We start from the raw sequence: 24,155 nt of genomic DNA, 5'->3' as shown, positions 1-24,155 counted from the left end.
TGGCAGTGAGTTAAAAATACTCCAGAACTGGGGCTTTGTTTTGTTATACTTCAAAAAGGAAATACCCTTAAATTGCTTGATGGATTTTCCCTGGAATTGTGGTTGTGTTGTATATTTAAAATTACTTGGTGCACAGGATTTTATTTTTTTTTTTTAATTTTTGTTGGAGTTTTTTTGGATTTTTTTTTTTTTTTTTTTTTTTTTTAAACTTTAAGAGCTTGTGTTTGGTCTTAGTAAACTGGCCTTGGGGCATCTGAAAACAAACTGCTTGTTATGAAATTAGCAATGTGAAACTTGACAATGCATACAGAATGTTGCAAAACTAACTGAACAGCTAATAATGTGGCAATTACTCTAATTTTGGTTAATATGCTTTTTTTCTTTTCCTTAAAGCCTTGCATATCACATGTGCCTAAGTTTTTATAAACTAGACACAAAAACTTCTATGAAAGTGTGTTTTATAGAAGACCAAACAATTTCTCAATTGTTTAATTTTCACAAACAGGAGGAACACAATGTGTTACCAAGTAGATAAGAAGAGGTAGAGACAAAAAACTCCTGATCACCTTGCACTTGAATCCCCACAGTTAGGTGGTTATTATGCAGTCTGCATCTTTAAACAAGTTATTCTGTCATTCATTTAAAATATTTGAAAAAAACCAGCAAAATGTGAATTGGGTTTTGGGTTTTTTTCTCCCTAAAGCACAACCATATTTTTCAGGAAGATCATAGTGGGGAATCTTCCTTTTTAATTTCCTGGGTGTTCTGCCGTTCATTTTCCTTTTCGTGGTGAGCTGTGTTCCCAGCCCATCACATTTCCTTTTCTAGGGTGCTTTTTTTTGTTGTTGTTGTTGGGGTTTTTTTAGCTCCTGTAGTTTGGCTTGACAAAAATACTGTAATACTATATAGGTACAAATAATTTCCTGTTTGAGAGAGGGAAACACATTTGTGACATTAGAAAAAGGAGTAGTATATAACTGTCTTTAAAGAAATTGTCAAGGGATGTCCCAGGAATATACAATGGTAAAAATTCTTTAATAAAATTTCCTTCAGCTAAAATATGTTGAGTTTTGTTGTAGTTATTGGTGTAGTGAGTTTCACTGAAAATGCCTACAGAGCTTGATGCATCATCCTCTGAAAACTAGAGCTTGTGATCCTGTGTGTGACTGTACTTGCTGCTGTCACTACGTTACATGGCCAGGTTTGGTATGTAGAAAGGCATGTCTCTGGGTTAAGCAGTCCAAAGGTAAAAGAAAAAAAAAAACAAAAAAAACAAAAAAAAACAAAAAAAACAAACCAGAAAAGTGCATGTGATCAGGACTCTGCCCTGAATTGGTTCATGAATGTTGGCTTCTCCATGCTTCATTCATTTTCACCAACACCAGTCATTGCAAGCTTAAAGGGAAACAAGATAAAGTTTATCAAGTGATTGTAGCATGGTTATTGCACTGAAAAAACGAGAGACCTCAAAATCAGATGTTTTGACCAAGATAGGAAAAGCAGAAGACTGATTTTTGTTTAGAATTAAAATGGATAAAACAGGACACGGAAAGTGTGATGGTTTTGTACTTAGTCAATGCCTAAGGTTGTTTTTTTGAGTGTTTTTTGACTAAATAACTGTGTGGTTTTTTGAGATGGACACATTCCTGGGCAAGGTCTTTTGACTCTGTTTGACAGCAGTGATCTTCATCCTGAGAACTATCACTTACTTTACCTGACTTACAGCTCTGACACATTTTATCTGAGATCTCCAGCAGATCATTTTGCAAAGTAGATAGAGTTCTTAAAATTTGGATTCTGTTACATTTGAGGTCTTCTTGACAATACATAGGTGTCCAAAGAGCACTTTATAGCCATTCAATTTTTTCTGTTTGTCTTGTCTTGTTCATTGCTTTCAGTAGTAAAGCCTTGGTTTCTGTCTGGGTACAGTGCATTTTTGCAATAAGGAGGCAGAGATCTTGGGCAGTCAAGTCCTAGAGCTGCTGAGAGAAGCTGTTTGGAAGCAGGGTTTGATGACCTTGTGGTACAGGGCTAAAGTGGATTGCAAATCTTCCTAGGGACTGTTAGCTCACTTCCAGATAGCAGTGATTGAAATTGTGATCTTCCTCACCTGTGATAAATAAAAAACATTTCCCATATAGTTCATGCATTAAAATGTGAGTAAATTTAGTTCTGTTCCTTGCATGTGACATTGCAAAAATGGTGTGTTCATATTATTGTTTATAAGATGTTTCATATTTTTAGTGAAATACTCCTTGTGTTTGATAACTTACCTGATCCTTCTTTAAGTTTAGTGATTCCTCTTTGCAGTCTTAGCTGCAATAAGCAAGGTCACGCCTCATAGCATAGAAGCACCAAATGTTAAAAACCCCCTGACCAAACACCATCTCTGGGTGGCCTGGAGCTCTGTCGGGATTTGTCCCTAGCTTCAGAGACAACTCTTCAATTGAAGCCAGGAGCCAACAGACTGGAGTGTTGCTGATGATGCAAAAACCTGTTCAGGGGAAAGGGAATGTTTTAGTGCTTTCATGGAGAAACCAGTATTATCTATCTGATACACAGTAAAACATTCCTGCAAGGTTTCGGTTAAAGTCTTAAGTTGTTGGAGAAAATACAGGCTGTATTTTAGCAAAAGTCAGGCTAAAAAAAGAGGGAAGGAGGTGGAATATTTTCCTAAACTTCATGTATTTATTGTTACCACTGTGCTGCTTCTACTCCTTTTGTTTGTTCTTACAGTGTTTTGTCTTTCTCTTCTCTTGAAGAGAAGATTAAAACTTCCACTTTGGTGGTTCTTGTCATTCATTTTCTGCAGTTTAATCTGTGAAAACCTTGCTATTTACTTACAGAATCTCTCTGTACCAAAACATCACCTCTGGCATGCCTGGCTGTTTGCTCAGCTCACCTCTGGGAAAGATTTGGTTTTGATAAGAACTATGGAAATGTTTTTCTTCTAACATGAGGTGGAAGTCATATACTGCAGGAATATAGTGCCTTTCAATCTGCAAGGTCCCCAAGCACTTGACAAACCATTACCCAAACTAGCCAGCAGGAACACCAGCCACTTCTGATGTGGACCTTTGGTGGTGGTAGAGCTCAGCACTGCTCATGGGAAGCGGCCACACTGTGTGACAGTTTGTGGCAGGAAGCAAAGATTAATTATTCAAAGAAATCTCTCATGTTCATTATAATTGGTAGTTAAAATTTGTGTCAGGTTTGTGCGGACTTTAATTATTAGACCAGAGTAGTTTCTGTTTTCAAAAAGTTAATTCTTTTTAATAGAATTTTGGAAAAGGATCTTTTCTTCAGATGCATTGATACACAGAAGAAAATAAATAGCCTTAGTGCTCTGATAACATGTCAAGTGTTGATTTGTTAAGACCAATTGTAACCAATAATTTCTTTTTTAAGCTTAATGCCCAGTGTTTCATGGAGTAAATGTGGAAGCAGGGGGCTACAGCTGATCAACACTAAACTGTATCTGTTTGTCTGCATCCTTCAGGTTACAAGGTATAAAGATATTGAATGCTTAAGGGAAACAAAACTCTGAAATAGACAGCTACAGGATATAGTAAATGCACTTTAACAAGTATTCTCTTAAGAGGGTTTCACCTTACATGTAACACCAGTATAAATGATTAAAGCTCAAGTTTACTCTTTTAACAAGTCTGAGTGATAATTTTGCCCTTTAGGAGTGTGAATTTTATTTTTCACAGCTTTCTTATTGCGAGGTATTTATTTCAAAGTAATTGCATTTAACTCACAGGGCAGGTTTTTTGGTAGAGATTCCTCCACTAGTTTCTCAGCTCAAGTTCTCTTATAGAGAGATCCGATTTACACAGCATTAGGTTACAGTGTATGTTACAGTGATTGACCAGCAAGTGACTTATTTAATGGCACAGTTGATTTCTAAGGGCAAATCAAATACACGTACAGGTAACTGGGGGAAAAAACCAAAGCAACACAATTCATGTGTATTAAAAGTCTTCATTCTTGGTGACTTTGTATCTAGCAAGTCCTGCCCTGACTACAGGTAGTGGCAAAATCCTGAGTGGAACAGGATAGTTTACCTGGTGAAGTGTATGGATGTTCATAGCCTAGCTAGAGAGAATAACCTGACTTTTCATTTTAAACTCTGTAAGTTTTTTAGTGTACTGCATAAGTACTGTTATTAGTAGTAGTATTCACAATTTCATGCAGTGGAATTAGTGGAAGAGCCTATAAAAGAACACATATTTCGTTTAAGCTAAGCTCCGGGAGCAACTGCTGGGCTTACATAAATATAGCTGTCACTTTTAGGGCCTCTTCCCCATTGTTTCCTTAAACCTGGAAAGGGAAGGTGTGTTTTGGGCCATAATAGGTTTACTTATTGCAGCTTAAAGATGTGTGTTTGCCTGGAAAACTTCATGTGAAAAATGGAGAAATTGTTTCCCAATAAGATCACAGACATGTTCATGATGATATTCTGTCCTAATTATTTTCATGCATGAATATAATGAAAAAGGAAAAAGGAGAAAAAGGAATTGTAGCTGCTGTAAACTGCTTTGATCCAACTTGAAACAGGCTGTATTTTTAATTTAGTATCTTCAAGTACTTTTTGATGGCCCATGGAAGACTAGATTTGATGTTATTGGAGGTTCTCAGGTTTCCCAGTTGCTCTGAGCCTGCATGTCAGTGGCTGGTCAGGGCTCTGCTGAGGGCCCTGAGCAGCTGGGGCTGTGTGGGTGCACTACTCCATGCCCCTGGACACAGTGTGGATCAGGGCTGGGGACGCTCTCAGGTGCAGGTGAGGCATGTCAGAAAAAGCAGCATAATCACCAATCTGTGTGAGAAAGCACACAGATTAGCTGGGGGGCCTGGTGCCACCCAAGAGGTATAATTGTAGCTAATGTTACAGGAAAGGATTCCTAGTTACTGAGGCTGTTAAGTAATGCTGAGGTATAAAATATGTTGTGTTTCTTTTACAGAAAGCAGAAGCCACTGGTGAAAAGCGACCTAGAGGCCGGCCCAGAAAATGGGTAGGTATTTCACTTCCAGATTTATTTGCTGTGTTATAAAGCATGTTAAAAAGTCCATTCCTTTAGAGAACAGTAATTTCATTTGTAAAAAAAAAGCATCTGTCTTCTGTGTCTTTTTGTTCTGGTGGATTGACTAAAGAGTTAAGAGAGCAAAGAGGTTGATCACAGTTTCCTACCTTTAGACTCTGGTAGTTTGCTCAAGATACTTTACAATTGAATGTTTGCTTCAAGTGAATATTTATGTGTATCTTATCAGCATGAAAAGAGCCTCAACTCTTCCTTCAAAAGAGAGTAACAATGAAATAACTTGTTTAGTAACTGAGTAACAAAGGTGAAAGGGGCAATATCAGACATCAGAGGGTGATAAGGCTCAGATGAAGGGTGCGGGAGATAAAGTTTAGAAGCCAAAATGCTTTTGTACTACATTACCTGGAAACATGCATATTTTCCTTAAATCCAGTGAGAAAGAGCACAGATGAACAGCAGGATACTTGCACTTAGAACTTAGTTTTTCCATTCACAGTCATTTTCATGCCTCATATATTTGTAGTGACTGGTAATATATTTCATTAAAAGTTTCCGCTTTTCCTGACCCGTTTAGTCTTTAGATGTGTCTATCAGATGTGTGCTTTTATTCTTCAGCTATGAAAGTATTTCAGTCTTAGGTACTTGAAATTTTGTGCTCTCACTGGTGTTTACAGATAATGAGGGTCCAGCTGGTGCACCTCTCATCTGCATGTTTTTCACTTGTGCATGGGCTTTCATATGGATTGCCTCTGGAAAAATGGGATTGAGTATTAGAAGATATAAAGGTGTGGCAGTGTGCTTAATCACAAGTTAATATCTCTGATTTCCCTTCTCCAGTTCCCTTTCCCTGCTCAACATTTTTCTTTAAACTTTTTTTTTTTTCAAATCCATGCCCAACATCTCAATTTGAACCCCTTATTTCACTCTGTAATCTCTTTTCTCGTCAGTCCTGTCATTATCCCCCCATTTTGTTCCATTGTTTTGCATAGCTGTTAAAAGGGTTGTAAAAGTATATGCTTTCAAAAGCTCAAGCAGCACCAGGAGGTACTGAAAACTACAGCTAAGGTTCCCCAGAGTATCAGCCACTAAACACAGGAAAGCTGCCTTTAGCAGTCACTTTAAGAGCTGGTTCTATTGCACTGTCCAGTGAAGGCACCACAGGATATTTCTTTGGAAAAAACAGACCACCGCATACTAGACGAGTGGTTTGTAGCTGTAGCTTTTAAGTCAGGCACATGAGGAATTTTCACATTTCACATTTTCAGGTACATGAGGAAGCTCACTGGCATTTAAAAAAAAGGTGGCTTTTTGAAACATATCTATGCTGGTGATTTTCTCCCAAGCAGCTTGAGGAAGGAAAATGTCAAGTGCCGTAAAGCATGGGTCAGTTTCTGTCTGCTTCCTCCCATCTGGCTGGAACCTTGCATATCTGAGCACTGAGTGTTGCTTGCTTGATCCTCACCTTGGGTACAATCCCTGGGAAACAGCAGAAATACTTGGTTTATGAGAGTAATTAATTTATAACAGTCAAGCCATCCCCTCTGAGTTAAGAATGTGTGACAGGTGAATAGGGATGGTTGAAGAATTTGGGGAAAAGGCAACAGCCTGAAATGTAAAAAATATTTTCTCTTCCAAGTACTCGTAGTCAGAAACTGAGTGTTCAGTAGAAAGGGCGCTTCTGCCATCTTGTAGGCTAGAATGTTTCCCTTCTATGTCTATATTTTTATGGGGAAGAAAGAATGGGCAGTATCAGTGGAGCATTCTGAACGGAATGGGCTATTTGTCAGGTCAAGAATCTGATTTTCAGAAATGGAAATTACCGAAATGGGTTGTATCCATTAGTTTATTGTGAGACCAATACTTTCAACAGTTTCACTCATGTTTTTAATATTAATGCATATTTTGAAACTTGGTACTATTTTGCTGTTGTGCCTGTTGAAAGCACAATCTTTTTATTTTCTTATTATATAATTATATTTATTTTCTTATCATATAATGATTTGATTGCTTCTTGTAATTTTCAGAGATAATGCTCCAATCTGCAGCTTGCATTGAGATAATTTTTCAGACTGTGAGAATCAAATATGCCATTTTTCCCCCTTCTCTTTTCTCTCTTTCCAGTTTAAATTAAGTTTATGGGGTTCCTTCTAGCTTGTAGTTGAAATGAGGGGAGGAGTCTGCCTGGAAGCAGATAGTAGAGCATCATCCTTTCTGTTTAGACCTCCAACATGTAGTCAGAAAATGTCCCTTTTTATCACCCATATTTCAGTTTAATCCTTAATGATTGTATTCTTCCTTAATCCAATTTATTTATATGTCAAACCTTAATGATGATGGTTTAGTATCTGTGCAAGTAAGGAGCGTGCAGGGTGTTTTTCCTCAGAGAGAGCAGAATTCTACATTTTCATAAGTTTGTAACCCTTTTTTTTTTGGGAGTCTAGAGGTTCTGTGTCATATGTTGTTCATCAAATTGTAAAATATTATTTCTGCTGTTTCCTTCAATATGCACATGCAGAGACATACGAGCTAACAGACCACTGTAGAATTCCGGTAGCTGGTCTTTCTGCTGGTTCAAATTAAGTATTTAATGTTTGTGACTCACAGTGTATTTATTTATATATTATTTTTTAGAAGAGAAGTAAATCTTTTTTGACTAGTATAAAACTGAAAGGGGGAGGGAGAGCCCAAGTGAAGAGGGCAAGAAGCCGTTTATCACAAGCATATGAGCCATCAGATGATCTTTTTAATGCAATAATGTGTACTTTGCAAAGTTGTCAAGGGAAAGAAGACCCTTGTCAATAGAGCAGACGGTAAAGATTAAACAAAATCTTCTGAAAATAAAGTATTCAGCTACATAGAAAAGCTTTCCAAATGTGGAGAGCTAATTGAATGAATGTCCTGAAGTTAACACGGTCAAGCAGGTGGGAAATGAACATAGCTGAAATCAGAAACACAGTGCTTGATGCGATGAAACTCACCTTCACTGTCGGTTGCTGCACACGCGTGAAACCCATTGAAGGCTGTGAGTCTATTAGCTATTAACCCTCTTCATGGGGGCCTCAGTACTCCTTGATTTTAGAGGTTTTTTTGCACAAATATATTCTAAGCTCCTTGGATGCATCTGCATTAGTGTGTTAGGTCAGATCACGAGTATGCTTTGGAAATGCATCTCCTAGTTTTCCCCACTTACTGTATGCGTTGTGTAGCAGTCCCAGAGCTCATTGGCTGGACTCCTTTCAAATGAAACCAGATTGGAAGATGTGCTGCAGAAGTGCAGTCTGGTAGACATTCAACCCACAGGACTAGGCTAGAGTGAAATAAAAACCTCTTGAAAGGTGTGTGGTTTGGACCTTAGGTCCTCAGCACCATCGTGTGGTCCATATTGTAGACATAGCCTTTGATGCTTTAAAAAAGGCTATAAAGCAACCTGGTTTTTATTAGCAGAATTATTTTATGTAGCACAGGCGTAAAGTCAAATTCACATTCACAGGAGTCAGTGAAAGGTTTGTCATTAACTTCATCAGGGCCACGTGTTTGCCATTGAGGCCTGATGCTGCTGCTCATGGACTCAGTGACTTTTACTCATGGCTTCACGTAGCCCTTTGTAGAGAGCTATCAAAGGGTTTTTATTTTATTTATTTAATTTGTGTATGCCTATAATTTAACTGAAAGGAAGGGACTGAAGGTTTATGAGTAGAGCAGAGGACTAAGGAATTAATTGTTTTGCTGTTTGTTCCAAAGAACTGCATTGAAAAGCCCTGGAAATTTCACAGTCTTCTAGTGCTCTCAGGCATCAGTTTAATGTAAGAATCTGGAATCCAGTTTTGAAGTTGATGCTGAAAAGGGTATTTGGTTTTTTTTCCATTTTTCCATTTTGTTTTTGTTGAGTCTTTAGGTAGAATTTTTTTTGCATTTCCAAGTTGTTTGACTTGAACCATGGACTCTCTGCATGGCATGGCCGAGTTGTTGCAGAGAACAGTCCAGAGATTTTTACAGCCTTGAGCAGGACATCGGTGAGGAGAAGAGATGGCTGATTCCATGCCATATAGCTGTTTTAAAAGATGGATAGATGCAATTCTAGAATTTGCATGACTGTAAGAGCAGAAGATAGTCGGTGACCTTCTGACCAGGGACATGCAGGATGCACGTGAGGCATCTGCTTGCACACCTCATCACTGAAGCCTAAGTAAGAACCGTGATGTGTTCAGAAAACTTGCAACAATTTTGTTTTCTGCTAGACAGTATAGAGAGCACATTTCTGTTTGGTAGGAGATAAGAGATAATAAGAAATTAATTTCCTTAACCAGATTTTTAATTTGTACTAGTGATAATTATCTAGACAAGCTGAGAGGGGCTGTTCAGCCTGGAGAAGGCTTCAGACAGACCATAGGGTAGCCTCCCAGTAACCAAAGAGAGCTACAAGAAAAATGGAGATGGACTTTTTACAAGCACCTGTGGTGACAGAACAAGGGGAAATGGCTTTAAACTGGAAGAGACTGGTTTAGGTTAGATATTAAGAGGAAATTGCTTACTGCGAGGGTGGTGAGACACTGGAACAATTGTTCAGAGAAATTATGGATGTGGGAGTGCTCAAGGCCAAGGTGGATGGGGCATTGAATAACCTGGTCTGGTGGAAGGTGTCTTAGCTCATGGCAGGTTGTTGGAACTAGGTGATCTTCCAGGTCCCTTCCAACCCAAACCATTTGATGATCATATAATTGATGACTATAGTACTTTTTTAATGAGGGCAGAGTTTCACTTTACACAGAATGCCAGTTTAAGCAGCCAAACCACATTTAAAAAAAATATTACAAAAATGCTTTTTTATAGTAACATTTTCTTCAGATTATTTCCCAGTGCAATTCTGACATAGCTGAGATACAAAACCTTAAACATGGAATTGGTGAGATGTTTCTATGCCAGCAGTTCCTGTGTCAGGGCAAGGACTCCTAGTGCTCAGTAAGATTTTGAAAATTAACTTCTTAATTTTGTAGAAATATGTATCAAGAAAATCCCATTGCCTGAGAGGACCCATAAATGTTTTTAGGCTGTTTCTTGCCCATATTAGCTCAACTAGTCAGAACATGATGTTAGTAACACCAAGGTTGTGGATTCAATGCCCATATATAGACATTCACTTAAGAGTTGGACCTGATGATCCATGTGGGTCCCTTCCAACTCAAAACACCCTGTGAATATGTAAACACTGAGCCTTTCCACACCTGAGTCAAGTTTCTGCCTGATAGTGACATACTCTGTGATATAAAGTAATTTAACTGATTTTTCTTACTTCTTATGCAGGCTATCTGTTTTGTCTCATGTGAAGTCATGGTCTAGGAGATGCTTAAATCCATGCATTCACTGGGTGGTAGAGAGAAAGAAGAATGTTCTGAGATCATAATCCATCCTGCTGCAAAGAAGGCTTTGTTATAGCAGTGGTGAATTCTCAGTGGGAGATACTAAACTTTTGACACTATTGAAGACAACCTAGACAATAAAATAAGACACATAGTTGACTTTTAGATAGCAAAAGGTTAGCGTGAGACTTTCCCCCTTTTGATGTGGTGCTTACAAGTGTATCACTAAGCTGAGCTGGAAATTCTGCTGTTATGTGAACATGTGTTTGTTTAAATTAAGTACTACCAGGTCCATTTGGAGCAAGCCATGGCTGAGGTAAAATTTGTGTATATTGGATGCTGAATGAAAAAGTTACGATTTATGTAATTACAGAAGATAGCACAGATAAAAATTCAGTTTCTTGTTCTTCGAAGAAAACCGTATTTTCAGTTATTTTGAATCTTTACAACGTTTGACTGCTGTATCTGTGGTGTTACTGCTTCACGTGAAGCACATTTTGACAGATACTATTTTATAGCTTGGCAATATAAAATACCTTCTTTCTTGAACATGTTCTACATCTGCAGGGCAAGAATGTCACCTGAGAGTGTTCATTGTTTCAGGGGTCTAAAGAGCCTGAAGAAGCTTTTATAATTATGAAAAAAGGACTATTTACCTCTCCCTTAAAATTCTGAAACTTAGGAAGTGGATGAAGGACGTGAATTAAAAACCTTAAAATCTTCATACCTGTACATTTAGTTTCCAGTTCAGATGACCTGTAAAAGAAATAATCTCTCAAAACATGAACATTTTGACAAAAGCAGTGATTGTTGAACTTTTCTCCTCTGACTAACAGATGCTCTTTTTTTTTCTTTTGCCAGTTTTTGGTAGTTTGCTTTTTTTACTTTTCAATTCAACATTCAAGGGAAGGAAAAAATAATTTTACGTGCTTGTACCAAAAGCATTAAAAAAGTCACTAGAAATATGATCTGTCTCCCCAGTGTTCAGAGAGGTATGTTCATTTCTTTAGACATTTGTCTAAGCAAATACTGTCCTTCCTTGGAATCTCAGAATCCTGTCCTTAGTTGGTATACATGGATGTGGCATTTATTTGAAAGAGACCAAAACAGAAAATTGAGCCATGATATTTGTTTTCTCAACTGCATTTATATTAGCAAAAGGATATTTCACTTATTCTTTAATTCACTTCCATTTCTGTTAAGGTATATTAAAAGATATCGTCTTAGCTAAAAAAAAAAATATTTTGACTTCATCTGACATTTCAGACTCCTTAAAGGAAAATTTTTTGTTCCGTTTGAGGTCCAAAGAGGAAATTTTATCAGGTAAAAAAATGCACCAAGTAAAATTAGAGCATCTCTAATGAAAGGCAAACTGAAATTCTTAGCTATTTCTTTTTTATGATCTCAGATAACAGGTGTTCAAGAACTTTAAAAATCAGTTTTCCATTTGGCTGTGTACTTTGGTTTTATTAGCCTCACTGCCTGTTTTACACACGAGGAAACTGAGCACTGGGGCTGTTTGCAGTAACATCAGGAGGCATTTTTACGCCTACAATGTTTGAATTCTTAGGGTTTTTTACTAGCAGTTATCAGCAATTGTGCATCCAAATACATGACAAAAAAAAAAAAAAATGCATCATGTTAAGAAAAGCACAGGCACTCATTTTTGCTCCTGCAATTCCATTTTCAGCATTGAAAATGTTGTGAATGCAGAAAGAGAAGCTGGGCCTCACCTCCATTGAAAGTGTACTCCACAAGGTTAATTGCCTTGCCCAAGGAAATCTGTAGGAGAGCCAAGAATAGAACTCGGATTTCCTGGCAGCCTGCCCTGTGCCTTCAGCTCAAGGCCATCCTCCTCCAGTAAAACTTGCTTGAGAGCATATTGGATGAGGCAGGGAGGGAAACACATTTTTTTATCCTGTATTTTAAACCAATAGATGTTTTTTCACCTGTTTCTGTAAATTCGGGTGTGATTATTTCAGTATCTCTGGTATATGTCTAGCTGGTGGGCAGTGAGGAGTAGGAGTAAGATATTTAAAAAGTCTCTATATCATCCCTGCAGATATTTAAAAGACATGTAGATGTTGTCCTCAGGGACATGGTCTAGTGGTGGGCTTGGCAGTGCTGGGTTAATGGTTGAACTTGATGATCTTAGGATTTTTTTCCAACTTAAATGATTCTGTGATTATGTGATTCCATACAGGATAGAATGAAGAGATTCAGGACCAGAAGGGTTTTGAACCAATCCCATACACAAGCTTGAAGGATATTTGATGCAAAATGATGATATTTTTTCATCTTTGTACCTTGATAACAAGGAAGTCCAGTACTGATTAATTAAATGGCAGACATAGTCACAAAAACAAGATGCCTGGTTCCTTGAATATTTTGAAATATGGTTGCTCTCCTTTTAAGCATTAGCCAGTCTGAGTCATAGCTGTGGGACAGGGCCATTCCAAGTCACCTCATCTAGAAACAGATGAGTCACCTCATCTATTTCCATTCCCTGTCCTCTTGAAAGGTAGTGCTGCAGAAGGAACGAAAACCCATGTCTTGATGTGTGATCCAGAAGAGAAGATTTGGAGTCAAGACTCTTTGGTTTTTTTTAAATTTCTGACTAATCGTGACACTCCTTTAAGATAATGTAATTTAATTTAATTCTCCTTTATACTGCAAGCCCCCATAGTGCAGTAGCCCTACAGGAAGGTATCACATTTTTTCTCCACAAGAAAAGGACATCTTATAAATGGCATTCAGTCTCTACATGAGTGAGTTACTCCTATCAGTTAAGAGTTACCATAATAATTAAAGGCAGTAATACTTTTGGCTTTGTTCTGCATTTTGTACAGACCCAAGCAGGCAATGTGGATGCCAAAGGAATGCAGGGTTGATCCTCTTCTGGAAGAGTTTGGGAGAGACTGATACTGTGATAATTAATATTTGGAGAGTACTTTCAGGTGTTTGAATGAAAGTCATTATATGCTCTAAGTGCGAGTATTGTTATTTCCTCTTTCTTAATCCTGAGTCTAAGCCTCGCTTCAAATTACAGTTCTGTGTTACATTTTAGGAATGAGGCTAGATTTTTAACAAGAAAGTGGGCTTCCTCCGTTAAATAGCTGCAAAATATCCTCACCAGTAACCGTCTCCTAATTCTGTAGCACACAACACTTAGTGAAGAAAAATATTTTTTTTGGTCTCTGCTGTTTTGAATTTCTTTTGTGCTATTTCCAATATAAAATATAAATGGATCATAGTTCACAATAGCATTTACAAGTCCCTAAGTGAGATATTCATCAAGCTGCAAAGGGGAACCAAAATAAAAATAGAGGGACAAGACCCTGACATTTGAAAACTCTGACTTCACAGGCTTAAGTAGTCAGATTGGGATATGCAATTTAATGTTTTAAAGATGTAGTAGTGACACTGCTGCTAGAAGAGGAAGAAATCTTTTCAGGTCAAAGAGAATCCAGATATTTTCAATCTTGGGGGAACCCTGAAATGGGAAGCATGGAGGTCTGGGAAGATGACAGTCTGAATGGAAAAGCCATATGTTGAGAAGCAGGTAATTGTGGAATGGAGGCTGACAGTGCTGACAACACTGTTTGTTTTGCATTTCTATGTTGCTCTCTGTTCAGAATGGCTCTGGTTGCACAGAAGATGCTAATTTGCCTTGCTGTTTCTGTAGGCTGTCTGTAGGATATGATTTCCTTTGCAATAAAGTGAGACAAGGCTGCTTTTTGGTTGTTTTGATGTTGCAGTGATTTAATTTCAGGAAGGAGATCTTGCTTCTGCACATGGGCAGCCACCAGCCACCCTGTGCTGATGGGAGGGGGAGGTAGATTTATCTCTGAAACGCAGGCATCTCTGGGTTTCATCTTTTTTCTTTCTTGGCATAACATTGCTGGGAATCCATTACACCCAAGCTACAGCCTGTCTTACTAGGGTTATAGATTCTGTCATCTATTCCCTTCCAGGACAGGCTCCTAGAATATTTTAAAAGTCTATGTATTATTTCTGTAGATATTTAGAAGACATATAGATGTAGTCCTTAGGGACATAGTTTAGTGGTGGATTGGATTAATGGTTGGACATAATGAATTTAGGAGTTTTTTCCATCCTGAACGTTGAAAACCGGCCTTAATTAGTACTCAAAAATTGTGTAGCTGCTTCTCTGCATGGCATTTCAGCTTCAAAAGAAGGGCTGGAGAATATTTCTCATCCAGGAAAACACAGGAGCTTGTGATTGGGACACTTATATAGAGGGTGTGTGTGTATTTACATCTTCATCATGTTTGCTAATAGATTGACCCCCTGGGAATAGTCTTGCTCACAAATGCTGGTGTCCAGGCTGGACCTGAGAGCTGTGAACAGTGCTATGCTCTGTCCTGGTAATTCATAGCTCTGAAGCCTCCTCCAGGGATGGAGCTAGATCTTGGATGGCTTTTGGCTGGAACTTGAAATGGAGTGGAGTTTTAGTGGGGAGGTAAGGCTAGCTGCCTTGGATTATCAATTTTGACCATGTTCAGCTAATTAAACTGAGGGGGCTTGAAGGTCAGTAAGAAAATCCTAGGCAACTGAGGAATTTCCAGAGATAGCTGCAGAGAATAGATGGGTCTAATCCCACTCCAGTGAAATCTCCACACACATTAGATGTTATTTGTGTGTTTTATATCATGGATGCTAGAATTTTGCTGGCAACAGCTTGCTGCAATCTGTTTGCATGTGATTTTAATTCCTTCTCTTGCCAGTTTAAATTGTATTCCTTGTTATCGTTGCAGGTATCATAGAGTTTCAGGGGATTTTTTGGCAGCTCAGTTACATGTCTTTATGAATGTTATTTCCATAGCAGTTTTAGGAGACTAGTAATGAATAATGTATGTCTTTATTCTGCTTTTCCTTTTCACTTCTTTAAAATAAACTCTCTATTTTCAGTTTGTTTTATTCTACTCTGTCAATCCTGACAACTGTTGAATTGTGGAACTACAGGGTCAGACTATGGTGCTACTTATGATTTAAATAGTAGTACTGATAAATTTTATCTGTGAATACAATAAATTTATTATTAATGTCATCTAAGTTTTGAGCAGTCACTGCATGAGTAACAGGTGGACTGGACTTGTACAGAGATACACACAGAAGACTTTTATTTTTGCTTTTTTAATTATAAGACAACTTGTATGCCACAAACAGCAGTACTTCTTAGAAGTATAACTTCTTCTTTAATCATTTTGAACTATTTGAAAAGTGAAATATGGACAGCTCTGTACTGTAACCTTCAGCAAATTTTTTAAAGATATATAAAGATGTGGTTTTGAAAATGCCAGAATTATCTTGCTTTTTCCACATGCATAACTTTCAGTGAGCTGTGGTGATAGGTAGATACATACTGAGGGTATATTAGTCACTGAAACAAATTCCTTTTAAGGTGAGTCCGTGTAAAGTAGTGCCTCCACTGAAGTGAATCCAATAACAAGACTCCAGCTTACTTGGTTGAAGTCAGGATTTCTCTCTCCAAAGGCTTGTGAATGGTGATATATAAATTGGAAATCCTTTCTTAGTTATGCTAACAAAAAACCACTTATTATGGTTTTGAGTAAGGGAAAGAACTTGCCCTTTTATCTGCAGTATATCTTGAGGGAGAAGGGTTTTGCAGTATTTTTTGTTTAAACTAGAACAAATCCTTTAGGTAAAGACAATATCCATTGGGCAGAGAACAACAAAGAAAAATTATGCTATAGCTGTAGTTCACACATGAGCACAGAAATGTTTCAAAATTATATTCTTGATAATATTTTTTTCTCCAAGCAGAAAGGTACTTTATCCCTTTCACTGCTCATTTCAGGAAGCAAGTCTCAGAACCTTTGCAGGCAAACCAGATACAACTGCTTTCCAAGAAAGAGGCTGTTAATTCCATTGTGAGAAATCACAAAAAACACTATTTACAGGAGAAGTTAAAGTCATCATGATCTTTTTGCATAATTATGAATCACTGTGGTTTTCTTTGCATGATTAAAATTTCAAATAATAATTAAGTAATGTCCCAGAGCAAGTTTTGTGCATTGCAAAGCAAAAGACCTTTCTTCACATCCCTGAAGCCATTATCTTGAATGTATAATAAATGAGAAGCAGAACTATAGTGATTTATTTGGCTTTCTCATTTTTTTAATGTGTTCATTTCCAATAAAGCTTCTAGAGACCTTAAAACCAAAAAACCAAAACGAAACCAAAAAGAGAGGAGGAATTCTGTCCTTTTTTCATACTTCTGTGAGCATTCCAGACACTTTGCACAAGTATAGAAGCATGGGTGAACATAGCAGTATCCATTCTGTGTTTGTCTTCTCTGGCCAACATTTGAATCCATAGCTTGCCTGCTCTCCTCATTCAGGGCTATATAAATATCATGGATAGAAACTTTGAAAACGTTCTCATTTTCAGTAATTCAAACATGATCAGGCTGTTGAAAAATTGAAAACGGCATTTATTTAATTTAAAAAAATGTGTAACACCTTATTTGGAAGGCATCTAACAAAATAAAAGTCTAAGCCAAGACTAATTATGAGAATATGAGAAGTATGAGAGATAGCAGGTAACCTTTGGGAAAAGCAAACAGTAAAGCGTAGAGGACAGGCAAAAAGAAGGAACAAAGAACCCAAGTCTCTGTAAGAACTGGAGTAGTGGGGAATTGTCACTTTTGGGTTCTTAGATTGAATTTGATCTCACCAGCTGTCAGCTCAGTTGTGTCCCGTGTGCTGGTATCAGAGTTTTCAGTGTAGGGTGAGTGAGTGTCTAAGTTTTCCATTTCTTGTTTTGCATGCCTATCATAGCCCCTCCTCCTTCTGCAGTCTAGGAAGCGGAAAGGAAAAATAATTTTTATTTTTTCAGAAACAAAGGTGATGTGTAAAGCTCTTTTGGTTATGGCAGCTGCGCTCTGTATATGGAGGCTCAGGGTAACTCAGTACCTGGGTTAGGTACAGTTTACACGGTTACATTATTCTGTTTGGATTCTGTTGCTGAGCCAGGTACCTGGGGATCTCCTAGTAACTAGTTCACTATGGTTATCTTGCTTTATTGGAGACAGAATAGCCAGACCCCAGAGACAAAAGCCATGTCAGCTTGAGGAGGAGGAGGGCAGAATGATGGGAAGTGTGAAGGCAGTTCAAAATCACCTCATTCCCTTCATATCCCCTCTTACGCTGTATGTCTGATTTTGTACTTCCCGAAAGTGCAAAGAGTTGGACCCACAGCTTGTGATTTAAGCTGCTGCTGACATCAAGATTGAATTTGGGTGGCAACACATCAGCACCATGAATGACTTATAAATAAAACAGAAATTTGAAGGGACATTTTCATACTTGGCTCAAGTGAAAATTAGAGAATATTATTTGTGCAGATGGAAATGTCCATGCCCACTGAGGTGCAGTGTTGTCTTTGCTAATCTCAGATATATTTGGTTTTGAGTGTGGATTTTCTCCTTTGCACAGTGGTTCTCCTTCTAGCCAGTCTGTCAGTGAAGTCATAACCCCACAGCTGACATCATAGTCTGTAATCATGGAAAGTATTGCAATCTCACAAATACAGTCTCTGACCAGTGGGAAAATGAGCTGTAAGACAGGAAGTTGCTGTTTAAACTCAAACCAATGGCAATTATCAGAAACAGAGCAAGTAATAAGACGGTTCTATAGGGCCAAACTGATTTTTGGTGCAGCAGTGCTGGAGGCACTTGAGTTACCCCAGGGAGGAACTTACCCCCTGTGTCTGGAATGACTTGATGGCAAGCACAGAGAGGAAGTGAATTTGTGCTCCAGTTTAATACATTGGAAAGTTTTCCCTTGTCTGAAAGTCTTTCTTTATCTCTGAATTTCCTGGCTTTTGTGGATTTATATTAGATCTCTAATGTTATTTCAATGTGCTTTTTCTGGTGTTTGATGTCTTTTGAGTTGTTTTTACAGATATGTGTTTAATGAAAGAAAAAGCTGTCTTCCATTAAGGAGGTTGCAAAGCTTTCATGAGCACTGAATAGCTACCAAATGCAAGGTGTCTCCTTATTTCAGATTGGTGGTTGTTACTTGCACAGCTGAAACATTCATTTCAATAAGAAGACACAAGTATCTCTTAAAGAACATTTAGAACCAGAATATTTAGCCTGTTTTCCAAGGCTAAATATTTTTGCAATTTTTACTTTTTCACCAAAGGATTGCCTCACCAGCTGTATGTGCAGAGTGTTTGTAACCTCTTAAAATTAGTGATCTGCAGTATAAATAGAACATCAATACATTGTGCTTGTAAAACCTTGACAAACAATTATTTGTAAGACACGTGGAAAAATGGAATAAGTTATGTGTTGTATATGCAGGTTCCTCACCCTTATTCAGAAGATATCAGCATTCCATGTTCTAAGCCTGGTAGGAGGCAGGGATGATGTACAGTCAGGCCATGGGGAGTGGAGGCTTTTGAGGATGCAAGTGAATGAAGGGTGTTATTTGTGCACAAGCCAAATTCCCAGCAGAAAGAGAATTTGGTTCTCCCTTGCTTGCATGGTCTCCTGAGTCCATGGCATTTCCCCAATAGAATCATGGCGTAAGAGAGCAAGAGGCAAGGGCCACAGCTTTCAGCAAGGGGAATTCCCATGTAGTGAGGAAAAGAATTCCACCATAGAAGAGGTAAGCAGGGGACATGCTCTGTAGACAGGCTGAGCAATCTCCCTCCTTGAAGAAAGCTCAGGCCAACCTGATCTGACTTCTGATTTAGAAGTCAGCCTAGTTTTGACTAGAAGGTTGGATGATATAACCACCAGGCATCTTTCAAAACAAAATTTAGATGCTTTTATGTTATACCTGTCAACATATTTGAGCCTGTTGTATCTCAAATATTTCAATAACTGAAAACGCCACCGAGGTGTACTTCCTTCTTCAACAGTGGTGAAAGGGCGGGTATTTGAGCTTTGACTGCTTACAGGTTTTCTTTTGTGGTAGATCAGACCTGGAAAGGAATAGTAGAGATGCCCCAGCTTTGCTTTAACTGCCCATCTCACTCGGTGCTAAGTCAAGGGAGGAGGACTAAGAACCTTGATTCTGGAAAGTCTTAGTGAGAGCCAGATGTCATCCCAGCACTGTGTGTGCTCTTTGCTTCTGAGAGACAGATTTCTCCCCACTATTAAGTGGATTTTTACCCCTTGTGCTGAGAATCTGCTGCTCTTTGTCTTAAAAGCGAAAGGCAATTTCATCTGTGTTTCTGCTGTGTTACACAGAAGAGCAGAATCAGGGGACAAAAGTATCCAAGCACCCTGTGCTTGTTTTGCTCCTGGCAGTCCTACTGGATGCCTGTGAGGGGAAGAACCTGGGGGCAGCAAATGGATGGACTGTGAAAATGGGAAAACAGCATTGATCTGTGCCTGCAACAGGATCAACTATAAAGGTAGTAGACAACTTCTACTATTCTTTATCTCTACTGCACTTGTTGGGGTATCCCATGTATGTGCAATGACAGGCTACTCTTCTGTGTTGTGCAAGAGAGGGGCAGCTTGTCATTGCATCAGGGGACTGTGAGCTGGCATGGCTATGCACCAAACTGCTGTGATCCAGGAGCTCTGGGTGGCAATCAAAGCACACTTAGCTCTGGGATCTCTGCTGCCCACAGCACTTTAGGCCTGCAGAGGGGAAGTGCTCCCCTGTGTGTGGGCTGCACACCCCATACTGATCATGCATACAGCCACAACCTCTCTCCTCTGCTCTGACCTCACCTGCTGCAGCTGACTGATGGATCTGCCACTCCACTGCTGCAAATGGCTGCTGCCAGACTGGGACAGGGAGGTTACAGTGGTCGGTGATTTGATGGGAAAGGTCCTTGCTCAGGCCCTATCAGGCAAAAGTTTCAGCTGAAAGCTTATGCCTGTGCTGCCATGTTGACCCTGCAGCTGGCCAACTTGGCTGTATCCTGTGGCTTACTGCACCGATGTGACTTGCCAAAGAGAGAGAGTTCACTCTGAGCTTTAGGCTGTTTCATGGCAAAGATGTGTGGGTACCAGTTGCTCTGATGGATGTTGCAGCAGGTAGACATCGTGAGGAGTCAGTTCTAATTTAGTCTGAAGTCCGTCAAAGAGCTTATTTTTACCACTTGGCTAAATGCATTGTTTTCCAGAGGAAAACATTATCCATCCATAGATTAGCCACAGAATAGTTGTTTTGTTCTGTTTTTAGAAAGAGAGAAGCATAAGGTTTACAGTAGTTTGAAAGTAAGGTCCTGGGTTCTGTGTCTTATCAAAACACAGCAAATATATTCCTAGCCAGTAGATCTTCTGAATGTTGCCCCTGGACCAAAAGACATGAAGGAAAATTTTTCTCTCCCTGGTCTGTGTCAGCACTGTGTGAACATATGTCATAGATCAGGTCTGGAGGAAAGTTTTTGTTTTCCTCTTTTTTTTTTTATTTCTGTTCTGTGAATACTTCCAGTAAAACTTTTTTAACAGTTCATCTGTTCAACTTGTTTATTCCCTACTTGCAGTTTTACTAATCCTTATTTTTTGTGACATCATAATGATTTCCACAGCAACCAGTTGTAAGATTGCAAACAAAGGATTATGACTTCAGGTGCAGAATGAATGGACAAACTCTTAAGAAACAGGTTTTCAGACAAATGATCCTATTAATAAAGAACAAGGGGTTTGGATAAAAACCCGCAAACAGATGATGTGCAGTACTGACAGAGGTGATTCAAGCTGAAGTGTTGTTAGGATTTCCTGTGAGACTATAGTATTGTTTGAAAGCCATAAAAATACATGAATCTGCAAGAAATTATTTTTTCATCTCTTTAGAAATGGTCAAGTTCCTATTTAAAGCTGCTGTGTTTGTCAGAACAAAGTTACCTCTTGACTTGTTTCAAAAAAACCTAAGCCCCCAAGGTGTAACTATTATTGAAGAAGACACTGTTGCTTCTCCAATGACTTTGAGTGTCATCCATGTGTAGGTGAGATCCATAATGAGTTTCTTGCAAAAGCTTCCTCAGATTATCAGCAGCAAACATTTTTGATGAACTTCATTGCATTCACAGTTGGAATGAAGGGATATAGTGAAGGAACTCTACTGCCCGTAATTTTATGCTTGATGATGTTTCCTACATCCAGCTTCACTTTTGGATTTGCAGCTCTTCTTCCACTTCTGCTGCTTAGTAGGACTCATAAACCCTACATGAAACATCAATGAGTCCTTCTCAGTGTTGTGGACTGTCCCCCATTACGTTCCCTCCAAGCAGACAGATTATTAATTCCTCCTTGATAGACTAGAGCTGTTACTTTAAACAAGATAGGAGATGCAGGAGTGGATCCATAAGAACCAAGTAGTTTCTGGGGCTGTGCTTTTATATCTGTAAAAGTACAAGTCCTTGTACTTCTTCCTTGGTCAGTGTGTATGGAAAGCTTACAAATCACAGCAGCTTTGTGAGCTGGTTGTTTATACTTCTTCCTGGCTTCTGACAGAGATGGAAACCTGTCTGTATTCATGCTTTGGCCTTGGTTCAAGACTCTCTGCAGAGTTCATGGCCTCAGCTCGCTTCAGATAGGTACCTGTCACCCTTTAACCACTTCATCTCTTTGTGGTAGCCATCTTCTCCCCCTTCCCTGTCTCTGGGCATTTTTTATCAAAAAGCACTTGAAAAGGAATAGGAAGTTTTTGAAGATTTCATTAAATGGGCAGCATATCCCGTGTGGAGCTTTCCTCTCTCCATGCTTTTTCTTCAGCTTCTTCACATGTCAGACCTCAAGACAGGATTCATATTTATTGCCATGTCAATTAATAAAGTTACAGCAGGTCTTGCTTTATTTAATTGTGTTTGTGTTCTTCAGGCATCTTTGTCTTACCCTTGTTTCCTTCTTCTGACAACAACAGGAGGAATTTCTGTGTGGGCCACTTGTTCTAACTCTAAATAATTTCCAAATTTCCTTTCCCTTATAGTTTCCCACAGGCACTATTTCTTACTTTCTCTGAAATACTTCCCCTAGGATTTGTCTCTTTTTCCCCCCCTAGCATTTCAAAGTTTGGACAGGGATTCTCCACTTCCTGGAGTTTTAATAATTACATCCTCTGTGCCCAGCCATGGCCTGTTAATGGAGTCATGTGCACTGGGTTTCTTACAGGAATTTTCTCTGTGCTGCTCCCAAGACAGCAGAAAGTATTCTCACAACTGGTATTGCAGTAAGAATAACAAATGCATTGGGCTTTTCCTGGGCAGTAGAAGTACCTGGAAGGGGCTGCTAAATCTTGATTGCTCCATCCTGAGGAAACAACCAGTGTAGGTTTGCTCTTCATTTTGATGAGATGAGATGAGAACAGTCATTCTGGGGAGTGGGATGTGTTGTGCATAACATTTCAATCATATTTCTTGTATAAACCTTACATTTTTTTGTCAAGATGATACCTTTTCGCTTTTGAACAGTAAGGCATTTTTGGTAGCTTTGTCCCCAGTACAGTTTCTTCAGGTGCTTGAAAATTAAGCTTGTATAAAGGTGAAAGTATTAGATTGTTGCATAGATACTGACAGCTTTTCAGGGACATGGAGTATTTTCAGTTTGTGTGGGTGATATTCAGCTAACTAGGGTAGATTTGAGGTGATTGATTTCTTTTCCTCAATGAGTAATGAGTGAAGATGAGAAGTGATCAGTCATCCCTTGAGCTGCCTCTGTGGTCTGAATATAAAGCCATATATAATATAATATCATGAAAAAATGAGATTAGTTGTAAGGTTCTTGTTTTATTCTTCTTCCCCCCCGTAGCCTATCATGTTTTCCCTTTTGTCCTGTGGGCCAGGTTTTCCAGCTTGCTGCAGGTTGCTGTAGCCTCTTTTTGCAGTTCTCTTTCAGTTAAGTAAATCAGGGAAATGATGCTCCTAGAAATATTTACCCTATTAAATACCCTGCTTTCCCTCATAGACAAAAGAGCAAATCCTTCAGCTTTGGGAGGAAACGTACAGACATCAACAGTTGGTGTCTGCTGAGGTTTTTGCATGGCAGAAAGAACAAAATAGATTAAAGAAATACCTGTGAAAATACCTAGAAGACCTATGGTTGTTGGTGGATAAATGCAAGCGCACACACTTCGCATTTCCTGCGATTCTCCAGAAGTGCTCTGAAATCCTACTGCAATTCTTGTGAAGTCACTCACCTTTATTCACGCTGAGCCGTATTTCAGTCATGCCCAGGGTGGTTATTTTAGTGTCAGTTTCACAGTAACTGTACCTGGAATAATTGCACCATCAACAATGTGAAACATCTCAATGCGAATGGCATCAGCGGGGGGCAGTAGGCTGGAATCTTCCATGCCCCCAGCTCCGCTGCAGCCGTGCTGCACACTGGGGCTTCCCACAGCTGGGAGTACTTAACTCACAGCCACCAAGTAAGTAGCTTCTATTTAAGTTTGAGCACCAGAATAACTCTGCTAAAATAGAAACTGAATTTCCTGAAGCTTGTGGAGTTAGGGTTAGAGACAAACACATTCGCTAGGAGGTCTAAGCATTAAAAAATTGAGATAAGTCTCATGTTCTGGGTTTGACTTTTTTTTTAGTCTCTCCTTATCTGATTTGCTTCAATGAGTATTTTATTCCATTAGCCTTGGGGAGGAGGACTTCCAGGGACTGATGGGAATGCTTTTTAGTTTTCATTCAGTTAAATATTCTTCAAATGTTACATATGTAAAACAGCCGTGGCTGAGATTTCGCTATAATATATTTATGTCACTTCCAGAAATACTTAAAGGCTCTCAGTCTTTTT

The 24,155-nt window shown here is 38.8% G+C and overlaps 1 protein-coding gene across 2 annotated transcripts in view; it reads left to right on the top strand.

Annotated features, from left to right (window-relative positions):
* Window positions 1–24,155, top strand: part of LOC131573832 (high mobility group protein HMGI-C) — a 109,135-nt gene that overhangs the window by 7,385 nt on the left and 77,595 nt on the right. Inside the window, exon 3 of one of the 2 annotated variants that reach the window (XR_009276267.1) lies at window positions 4,965–4,991. Coding sequence is in view for 1 of the 2 variants with exons in the window: in XM_058828108.1 (XP_058684091.1) it covers window positions 4,965–5,015 (51 nt within the window). In the remaining variant the exon portion in view is untranslated. Of the gene's footprint in view, window positions 1–4,964; window positions 5,016–24,155 lie in introns of those variants that run through there. The other variant, XM_058828108.1, reaches the window with a different exon arrangement.

Source organism: Poecile atricapillus, chromosome Z, assembly GCF_030490865.1.
Source record: "Poecile atricapillus isolate bPoeAtr1 chromosome Z, bPoeAtr1.hap1, whole genome shotgun sequence".
Lineage (NCBI taxonomy): Eukaryota > Metazoa > Chordata > Aves > Passeriformes > Paridae > Poecile > Poecile atricapillus.
The sequence above is the reverse complement of the archived record's forward strand: the minus strand, read 5'-3'. Positions and strand labels throughout refer to the sequence as shown.